The 9,954-nt window shown below is 56.6% G+C and overlaps 2 protein-coding genes and 1 long non-coding RNA gene across 12 annotated transcripts in view; 1 reads left to right on the top strand and 2 right to left on the bottom strand.

The window, feature by feature from the left end:
• Positions 1-2,078, bottom strand: part of LOC132015681 (uncharacterized) — a 10,983-nt gene extending 8,905 nt beyond the window's left edge. For 4 of the 5 annotated variants that reach the window (XR_009403742.1, XR_009403744.1, XR_009403743.1 and 1 more), the window contains exons 1-4: positions 1,890-2,078; positions 1,397-1,504; positions 706-824; positions 377-541 (exon numbers count right to left, since the gene is read on the bottom strand). This is a non-coding gene — a long non-coding RNA (uncharacterized LOC132015681). The remainder of the gene's footprint in view (positions 1-376; positions 542-705; positions 825-1,396; positions 1,505-1,889) is intronic. The other variant, XR_009403745.1, reaches the window with a different exon arrangement.
• TMEM140 (transmembrane protein 140) overlaps positions 1-4,007 on the top strand; it is a 14,639-nt gene extending 10,632 nt beyond the window's left edge. The window contains exons 2-3 of one of the 4 annotated variants that reach the window (XM_059396360.1): positions 116-196; positions 2,047-4,007. In XM_059396360.1, the coding sequence (XP_059252343.1) occupies positions 2,083-2,637 (555 nt within the window). In that variant the 5' untranslated portion in view covers positions 116-196; positions 2,047-2,082 and the 3' untranslated portion in view covers positions 2,638-4,007. Of the gene's footprint in view, positions 1-115; positions 197-429; positions 510-703; positions 780-2,046 lie in introns of those variants that run through there. The other 3 variants (XM_059396362.1, XM_059396361.1, XM_059396359.1) reach the window with 3 other exon arrangements.
• Positions 3,468-8,414, bottom strand: CYREN (cell cycle regulator of NHEJ). Of its 3 annotated transcripts, none has more exons than XM_059396364.1 (4): positions 7,250-8,414; positions 6,309-6,585; positions 5,378-5,453; positions 3,468-4,465 (listed from the first exon to the last, which is right to left on the bottom strand). In XM_059396364.1, the coding sequence occupies exons 2-4, from the start codon at positions 6,527-6,529 to the stop codon at positions 4,211-4,213; spliced, it is 552 nt and encodes a 183-aa protein (XP_059252347.1). In that variant the 5' UTR covers positions 6,530-6,585; positions 7,250-8,414; the 3' UTR covers positions 3,468-4,210. The 3 variants fall into 3 exon arrangements, with proteins under 3 accessions (XP_059252347.1, XP_059252346.1, XP_059252348.1); XM_059396363.1 differs by having other exon boundaries at positions 7,688-8,414; XM_059396365.1 differs by lacking the exon at positions 7,250-8,414 and adding an exon at positions 6,829-7,178.
• Between the last annotated feature and the right edge of the window lie 1,540 nt (positions 8,415-9,954).

The following is a 9,954-nucleotide window of genomic DNA, read 5'->3' as shown; positions in this document are numbered from 1 at the left end:
CTTTTTCTGCGGGGCCCGCCCCCCCCCCCCGGCGGCCGCCCCCCCCCCCCCCCCCCCCGCTCTCTGCCAAAGGAGTTGCTGATAAATCTTTATTCTCCGTGTTTGTCCTCTGAAGGCAGCCACCTGCTAGAGTGAATGATTGTGACCTTCCAGATTCACATGTTGGAGCCTAAGCTCGGAGTGATGGTATCAGGAGGTGAGGCCTTCTGGGAGGTGATTAGATTCACAGCAGAGCCCTCGTGGAAGAGCCCCCCGAAGAAAATCAAGAGACCCCAGAGAGCTCTCTTGTCCCTTCCGTCCTGTGAGGACATAGCCAAAGATGTCCGTCTATGAACCAGGAGGTGGGCTGACCAGCCATCAATCAGCCAGTACCTACCTCTCGGACGTCCCAGCCTCCAGAGCCGAGTCTGCTGTTTCTAAGCTGCCCAGTCTGTGGTGTCTGGTGCAGTGGCCCAGGGACACGAGGACAGTCCCCCCTCCCTCAGGCCGGCCCCATATCCTGTTCCCAAGTACGTGTCCTTTCTCTCCCTCTGGGCACTTTCTGTTCTTGCAAAACAAATAAGGGATGTGGTCAGACACCCCTTCCTTCCAGTCAGCTGTGGGAAAGAGGGAGGGGCTGCTCCTCCCCGGGGACCCTCCAGACGCTACCCTCCGGCTACACCAGTGTCCCTGGCACTGGATGTCACTCTGGTTTGTCCCCAGCACCTGGTGTCTTCTAAGGCCGGCAGCATTGAGTTCCAGAGCTCTGGGCCGTCATTCCGGTGTTTGCAAACACAAAGGTATTGTATGCAGACGACTGCTGTAGAGGCCAATTTGGAGGGGTCCTTTGAGGTAAACACGGTTTGAAAAGATTTTTCAAAACACGAAGAGGAAGGTGTATATTGCATTTAAGTCTTCTGCAGGTCAGCTGGGCAATAAAATCACTAAAAAATATTGCTGCCTTTGACGCAGGGACCGTACTCTTAGAGATCTAGCCTAAGGAAAAACCAGAATCCTACAAGCAGCTTCCCTGACTGTCACTTGTAACAGTGAAAAACGGAAACAAGTTGTCTGACAGGGGCACTGATAAATCTATGACAGGAGCTAATACGCAGCCATTAGTCATGGTTTTGAGAACTACTTAACAGCTTTGAAAACAGGTTCACAGTATCCAGTGAGAAGATCATTATGGTCAACCGTATGATTATTTTAAAAATATACCAGCACATAGGAAACAAAATATTGGTAGAAAATTAACAGTGCTTCTATGTATGTGGTGAGATAAAAGGCTATTTTTTATATTTTTTCTTTTTAAAAATTATTTTCCAAGATTTCTAGAATTACTGTTGTCAGGAAAAAACGGTAGACACTTTAGAAAGTGTCTAAAGTAGGGAGTAGGACTGTGTGATTGCATTACCAGGTGGCCTCTTGTCTTCACGCGTCCGGACTCCCAGCGCAGGGCTGGTGGGCTCACCGGACAGGACATCGAGCAGGGCTCTTCAACCCCAGCTCACATGAGGGCACGCTGTAGAGCTTCCAGAACAATCAGTGCCTGGCCCCAGCCACAGAAGTTCTGATTGCTCTGGTCGGGGTCCCACTGGTGGTGGTTCTTCCAGCTCCCGGTGGTGCCGCTGTTGCCCTGAGACCCGTGGATCCCTGTGCCTGTAGCACTGTGCCCCTCTTCAGGGCCCCAAGGACCTGTTGGCTTCTCCTTCACCCCCGCCAAGCCCTCCCTCGTCAGGATCTGAGAAACCCCCTCACAGACGTTTCCAGTGGTTTGTGGTGTCGGAAGTGCAGCCAAGCCCCTGTTCAGAGGGCCTCAGTGAGCCCATGTCAGGCCCTCCCAGCTGCCCGGGGTGGGGGAAGGGGCTTCCCCTGAGCTCGGCCCAGGGAGGCCGCTGAGGACTCACCGAGTGGGTCCTGCCTGGAGGTTCCCTCCAACTTCTTCTTCCACTGGGGTTGGAAGGAAGGTTGCCATAGGTGTTTACGGAATTCCAGAAGGGAGAACGTGAGCTTGTGAGGACGCCGGGAGGGAGACTGGGCCCTGACGGATGTGACTTCCCTCAGGTCCCAGGAAGGCGGCCGCGCGAAGGGCAGGAGAAAATGACCGTCCCTGGGCCAAGGCGGAGTGAGCAGCTGCTGTTCCTGGGCCTCCTGGCCGTCGCGGCGGTGGTCATCTCCCTGCTGTTCTACGCTCTGCTCTGGAAGGCCGGCAACCTCGCGGACTGGCCCAACCTCAGAATCGGCTTCTACAACTTCTGCCTGTGGGACGAGGGCACTAGCTCCCTGCAGTGCCACCAGTTCCCTGAGCTGGAGGCCCTGGGCGTGCCGCGGGTCGGCCTGGCCCTGGCCAGGCTGGGTGTGTACGGGGCCCTGGTCCTCGCGCTCTTTGTCCCCCTGCCTCTCTTCCTGGCCCGGCGCAACGGCAGCGAGGGAGAGTGGCAGCTGGTGGTGGGCTTCCTGGCCATGTCCTCTCTGCTGCTGGCTGGTGGCCTGGGCCTCTTCCTCACCTACACCTGGAAGTGGCTCAGGCTCTCCCTCCTGGGGCCTGGGTTTTTAGCTCTGGGCACTGCCCTGGCCTTACTTGTCCTCTTGCTTATGGCCACAGTCATGTTCTCTCAGAGGGGGGAGGACAAGAGCAAGCTGGACAGCTTCTAGTTCTATCTAAAGGCTTGTATGATTGCAAGAGTTCAGTTTGAACCATGCTCAGAGAAGGTGCCAGAAAATTGAGGGGCTAGTGTGTCTTCTCAGCCTGGTTCATAGGGAATGCTGATCTCAAGCCCTAGCAAATGGGCCCCACCCCAGAGAAAGGGGAGTACCCAGTGTCCAGAAGGCCAGGAGGCAGCAATGGTGGGACAACCTTTGTGCAGGGTTGTCCTTCCTGTGGGATTTCTGAGGTTCCCAAGGACACCCCCAGACCACGTAGCTCCTTGTCCAGAGAACTCCTGCTCTAACACACTGATCTGAGCAAGCCATTCGTACCTTGTCCTCAGGAGAACAGGGAGAGAATTGCCCTCATGAGGCCTGATTGCCAGGGTAATTGGCCAGATATCAGACTAGAACCCAGGAAAGGTTTATGTCAACAAACGGGGAACATTATGAGAGAGAGAGCGTGCCTCAGTGTCCCATGGGGCGCTGGTTAGCAAGCTCCGGGGTGTGACGTGCGGAGCCCTTCTCCCAATACCGCTCCCGAAGGCCCAGGAGGGACCCCTTGAGGGACTCACCGCAGACAGAACCCGTGGGCACAAACAGAAGCCTCGGGGGCTTTGAGGGCTCTCCTGGAAAGGCTCCTGGACCTGAGTCAGATGCCACGGGGCGGCAGTGGGCAAATCATTCCTCGCACGTGCCCTGGGAGTCGGGAACAGAACGCGCCAGATCCCAGGGCAGGAGAGGAAGGCGCAGGGAGCCGCACCCCGGACGGACGGACAGAGGCTGCACCTCCCTCTTCCCTCCTCCACCGCAACTGCACCAAGGATACAAGCACAACCTTCGCCTCGGGGGACTGTATTTCTCCGCACCTGCACAGCCGAAAACCCGACAGCGAACGACAGCCCCATTCCACGCCTGTCCGGAGCCACCCCGAACAGAGACAGAAATGCTGACTCCGGCGGGATCTGGTCCGCCGCCTCCTGAGGACTCCCGGGCCACTCTTGCTTCACAACTGCCCCGGGGCCGAGGCTGAGCCGCCCGAGGGGAAGAAGGCGGCAGTGCGGCGGGCAGAGGCCTTCCCGTCCGGAGCCCAGGCCGAGCAGGGCACCGCGGGCGGGACACCTGCCTCCCGGGCTGCACAGGTGAGGGGAACCCGGTTCAGAACAAGCTTCCTCTGCAGGGAGAGATCACGCTGACGAAACGGTCAGGCTTCCCGGGAACTTTGCGGCCGTACTCTTTCTTCTTTCAAAGTTACTAAGTTGACTCTTTGGTTCCAATAAGTGTGACCCCCATGTCCACCTTTCCCTGAACCTGGGAAGTGAATAAAGTCAGACCCTCCGAGCAGAGGATGCTCAGTGCAGAGAGAAATTCTAACAGAAGCTCATCTTGGCTCCTCCTTTCCACACACTCGGCGTGACAGGTCCCAAGGCCCAGAGCCTCCTGGGCTTCCCCTCCGCGGTGCATCTGCCAGCGCAGGGAGGGGAGGGCCGGGCGGCGTCGGCATCCTTGGGCAGGTCCCGGGCCGGGAGGCAAAGCCAGCTTCCTCCAGCGGCCTGTGTAAGAGTCTTGGGGAGTCTGTCCCTTAGCTGAAAAATATTTCCCTGACGTATTTTAACATGTCCTCATCGTCCGCAGGGCTCCCGCTGCACGCAGAGTCAGACCCCGGGGGCCCCTGAGGAGGGCTAAGGCCTGGAGGAAGGGCGTCTTTCCCGATGTCCTCATCCTCACTTCTACTCCCAGGAGATCCTGGTGACGACGCTGAGCGGATTGGGGACAGCTCTGGCTTATCAGCGCCCACCAGTGTTGGAGACTCCAAGGGCTTTTCCTGTTTCCGGGCCTGCGGGAGTAGGAGATATGACAGGCAAAACAGACGTTATGTTATTTCCCACGTGAATGTGCGGGTTTATCCATCGGCGAGGCAGACGCCACTGTGAAGCCAGTGTGTGACCGGGTCAGGCCCCGCTCCCCCATCAGAGCCTCTCCTCCGGCCGCCCTCCCTCCGGGCCCCCACAGCTCCCGTACAAGTCAAGACCAATGTGGGACAGACGTGGGCAGGGGCCTGAGGAATACCAGAGTGGAAGAGAAAAACAGGAAAAACATCTGGAAAGGCAGGGGTGACAGAATGGAAAGAGCAGGGGATACAAACTTGCATGTGGGCATGAGCTCTGTCACTTATTGGCTGTGTAACTAAGGAGACATCCCTGGGCCTCAACTTCTTTATCCGTAAAATGGGGATAATATCTGAAATAATGGTCACCAGGTGATGGCAAGGATTAAAAGAGACAATAACTTACAAAAGTACCCCGTCAACTACACAACACTAAGGCGGTACAATTACTATTTGCCTCAGAAGCCAGGAGACGCGGGTGGCTGTGGGCTAAGGAGAAGTACAATGGTACGAAGTCACCTCACCCAACTGAGACCCTGCAGAGAACATAAGTAGTTCAAGGCTTCCCGTGCCCTCCACACGCCAGCAGTCAGCCCAGACACAGCGGCTCTCCTTCCCACGGCTGCTCCCTCCGCAGGTGTCCAGCCCCAAACATTAAGTCCCACCTCACACGGGGAGAGGCCAAGGGGAGCGCAACCTTGAGAGAAGTGCTAGAAAAGGGCCAGGTGGGGGAAATGGGATGACAGGTGATAGGGGTCCCCAAGGCCACCTGAGAACGCAGGACGTCTCTTTTATTGCCTCTCACCAGGGCCCAGTCCAGTTTCTGGTCCCAAGAGTAAGAAGAGACACAGTTGACTTTACCTCAACCAGGATCCCCAGGGCGACGTCTACCATTTCAGCTTCATTCATGCAGTACACGGTCCTCGCTGTGGCAAGTCTGAAAGGAAGTCATAATGCTAGGATGGGGACACATGGGTCTCAGGTCTCACGAGAGGGAAGAACATGAAAGAGTCCTGTCCCTAGGCCTCCCCACCCGCTGCCGCCTTCCAGTCTGAAGGAGGGCATGATGGCCAGTTCCTGACAGCCAGTGCCCCCCACACAACCGACACCAGCTGATCAAACAGATCATCAGGCCAAGACGTGACTGACGCCCACCTACACCCATGAGCACAGAACAGGACTGTAAGTCAGAAGGGATGTGGGTCAGTTAGGACAGCACAGAAAAGGAAAAGCCAAGGAGGGGGCACTGTAGTGCCCAATCTAGGAGAATGCAGGGACCCCCCCTTCCTGGCAGCTTGAAGGCTCCCCCAAACTACCACCATTCAAATAGCTGCCCCCACAGCTTGTAGTCACTTGTATCACACCGGCCCAGTGACTGCTCCTCTGTCTGTCCCTGAAGATCCGCCCCCGGGAGACTGGACCCTGGTCCACTCAGCTTGACCACTGGGGGTCACAATTTTTGGTGCAAATGAAGAAAGTGGCATTTTGGACAACTGGCATCTCTGAGCACTTGGCTAACGTGTACACGCCAGAGGGGAGCACCACCTGGGAGCTGAACCTTGAGGGCCTGGCTGGGGAGATGCACCCGCAGAGCCGGGGCCTGTGAGGGGAGGGCCCACTTCACCCCCCCAGACCGTGCACCTGCGAGCTGAAGAGGTTTCTGCCAGGCTGAAATACCCACCCACCTCCCTGCTCCACCAGCACCGGAAGGCTCAGCCCCAGCAACTGTGATGCCCCCAAGCCCTCTCCCTTCTCCTGATTTCTCGGGAACGCCAGCCGGAAGTTGTCCCACCTTGCTGCGGCAGCCCCCTGAGCTGCCGGTCTCCTCCCCTTGGGGGTCTTCACTGCCACCTTTCTCTTCTCGGCCTCCTGGGCTGTCATCCATGTGGGAAGGACCCTCTTTTTATCCCCAGATTTTAAGTCTCCCATCTCTCTTTTCTCTCCTGAAGAAGGGTCAGGGGCCAGGCTTAATGACTTGCGTTTCGAATTCAGGACAGCAAACTCCACTCTCATCACACCAGGAATTTCAGGTCTGTGTGTCACACTGCATGGGAGTCACACTGCAATTCCTACAAAGAACAAAGTCCAGTGAATTCTAAGAAGTTAGGATACTTCCCGTCAGCCACTGTAATCACTGGTCAGGACAGGCCACAGGTTAGCGGGGCAAAGAGCAGGGCCCAGGACACTAAGACGGGCCACTCTCCTTCTTCCTATCATCCAAGATGCTTGCTGACCCCAGGGTGCCCTGCCTCTCCTACCCTTAACCTATCTCTCCCTCATCTCCCCAAATCCAGACTTTCCATTTCCTCTACCTTGGTGTGGTTACAGAGAACCCCAAGTCCATTTTGATCCCTGGGAAGGTTGAATCAACCAACCAACCAACACCCCCTCCCTTAATCCGAAGGTACTTCTGACTGGCCAGATTTTAGCTGGCTCCGGGATGGGAGAATCCCAAAGACCCAAGGGCAGCCTCTCATCTAACGGTCTCTCTTCTCCCCTCCCCCTAAAGCTCAGTCCCCACCCTGGGGCTCAAAGGGTACAAGTTGAACCCTTCCACTTGCCAGCCAACCCTGAAAGCAGCTCAGGGCTCCGCCTAGGGAGGACTTTACTGGAATAGAGTTTGCCTCAAAAAGGGTCAGCCACAAATAAAGGACCCCTCTCTGAATCACAATCATTTATTGTTCATCTAGAAGGCTGATTACAACTTAAAAACAAGCAGAACGTCATCCTAACCTGTCTGGCCAGAGGACAGACCTTGGCCAAGGTGCCCCGCTGCTGTCAGAATTCAGGCTAAGGTAATAGTCGTTCCCACAACTAAGGAGCGACATCCATTCGACCCCAAGGCAGTTATTATCAAACCCATTTTACAAACGAGCAACTGACTGCATGTGCACAAGGTTTCAAAGAAGTCTGAAATGGCCAGCCAGGGCTCGCAGCCGGGTCCGGCAGGCCAAACCCTGTGCCTAACCGACGCCACGCTGCCGGGGCTCCAAGGAGCGCAGAGGCCCGGCGGGGAGGGCCGGGAAGCCGGAAGGAGCCCGCGCTACCTGGGGAAACCCAGCCCCGCACGCTCGGGATGCGCTCGGCACCCCCCCCAAGCCACCGCCCGCCGCTGCCTCGGGGACCCTGCACCGCCCCGGCCGCCCCGGCCGCAGCGGGACGAGTGCCAACCTGCGGGGGCGAGAGTGGAGGGGAGGCACGTGGACCTGCACGCGGCGCCTGGCTGACCAAGGGACCGAGGCCGCCCGCACGCTCGCTCGCGGCCCGGGGACTCGGGGCACGGGGACAGGGCGGAGCTCCGGCCGGCCGGCGCGAGCCTCCCGCGGGGGCTTCCCGCCCCGCCCCGCGCGGCCTCGGCACTTCCGGCCCCGGCCGCTGCCCGCGCGGAGAGCCGGCGCGCCCCCTGCAGGCAGCTCGCTCCGTGGGCGTCCCCACCAGGCGCGGACTCGCCTGCGTTCCGGCGGCCTGACCGTCTCTCCCGGACCAAACTGGGCTGCAGCTCCTCTGAGCTGTCATCTAGGCCCCGCCTTTGGAGCGTCCCTGCCCCCTTCTGCATTGTGCAGTTTTAGCAAGCATCCTACCAAGCCATTTTAGCCAGGACCCCCCAGCCCCAATCCTGACTGCCTTCACATTTGGGCGGGCTCCTCATCTTTCACCATCTTCCAGGTGATGTCTGATCACTGAGCTTGCCTTCAGCAAGAATCCTAGCGCTGAGTTTAGCCAGAGCCCTCCTCCCTCGACCCTCCTTACTCCTCGTGTTTCCTCTTAGCAACTTTCCATCCACTGCCCCCACCCTGTTCCTTAGCTATCAAGTCCCTTCTCCTGGCTGTATCCAGAGTTAAGACTGATGGCTCTCCCCTACTACAAAACCCCACTGTAGCACCCGCCCCTGAATAAAGTCTGCCTTGATGTTTTTAACAAGTGTCACGAATGATTTTCTATTTAATAGAGTATTTTTTTCTTTAACAGTCCCCAAACACGGCTCCACTGGAGGTCTGCTAGGCAGTCTTTATTAGGGACCCCAAGGGAGAAATTAGGATGGGGGAGGAGGGTCTGCCTTTTTTAAAGCTCAGGATTCCCATAGGGATCAAGGTCAACTCTCCCTGGTGGGGCTCCACATCCCAGGGGGAGGGGGACAAGGTGAGCCCCTTGGGTGCAGGAAAAGAAAGCCTGTTCATATGTCATCTTAAAGGAAGTAGGTGTCACTAATACTCAACATTCAGATCGGTGGCCAGGGGCTCCCTCTTCGAGCAAGAGCTCCACAAAGCTTCCCAGGTGTCCTCGGTGGTCTGTGTTCAGCCTGGTGCGGAGCACTAACGGGGACACGTGGAGCTAGCATCTAGTTTTAGTTAAAATCAAACTCAGCTTACAGCAAAGAAACCTCCAGGTCACAGACATGACAAAACTCACAAGCACAAGCAGTCACAGGTGAACCTTCTTTTGCCGCACTTCAAGATAAAAGGATGATCAGAACTGACTGACCCCAAAATGTGCCATTATCAAGACAGCCCTTTGAACTGTGATTTATAACAAATCCGCTAATGGTAATTACCCTCCATACCCAAGAGGTGCACAACAGGGGAGCTCCAGCCCAAGCTTGGGGAGTCAGGACCCTGAAGCTCTCTTCCAGTTGTGTGGCGCTTGGGGTTTCTAAAGGGCTTTCACCCGCTGGGCCGGGAATGTTTCACTCAATCAAGGCTTAAGGAGATTAATCCATGGTTTCAAGTCACAAAATCAACCCATTGTGCACTAGGGTCATCTAGCTGCAGGCTGAGCCTGAACTCTGCCTCCAGTCTTTTCAGGAGGGCAACACTGGGCAGGCCCTGCTTCTCTGGTTCTGCGAAAAGTATTAGAACTGCTGACCTCCAGGGTCCTCTGCTCTCAAGCTGTGAGCCAGGCAAACCCAGGTCTAACTGGTGAAGCATTGTTTTGTTGTGTGAATAAAGGAACAGGAAATACTTATTCTTAGTGGAATCGCTGACTCCGTATTTGTCTCCCTAAAACCTCTTCCCATCACCGGCTGAAATATGAGGTCTGAGGAACAGGAAACCTTCGCATCTGCACGAGCAGCTTTCTGTTTGAAGGGAGAGAAGTCCAAGTGGGAACAGAAAGCCGGAGCTGTGGGATCTGGACAGGCTGAAGTCAACGGCTAAAGTGCTTTGAAAGCTATGTTCCCAGGCCTGGCAGAGGCAGTAAGCACAGAGCAGAGAGCTCGGACAGCAAGGCAGAGGCTCTCAAGCAGCCCAGGCTAGAGCCAGGAGCCACAAACATACCAGATATGCAGGCTGGGGAGGGGGGTGGTCCTGAGCTACACTGGCTTGACAGCTTCCCCATAACCTGCCCTTGCCCAAAAGAATGGGAGGAGTCTTGCTGGGGTTCTGGGCAGGTGCCGAGCAGCTCTTGTGAAGGAGAAGGAAATTCAAGTCTTGATGTGACTG

This window comes from Mustela nigripes, chromosome 4 (genome assembly GCF_022355385.1).
Source record: "Mustela nigripes isolate SB6536 chromosome 4, MUSNIG.SB6536, whole genome shotgun sequence".
Lineage (NCBI taxonomy): Eukaryota > Metazoa > Chordata > Mammalia > Carnivora > Mustelidae > Mustela > Mustela nigripes.
Note: the sequence above shows the minus strand (reverse complement) of the source record. Positions and strands in the feature narration are given on the sequence as shown.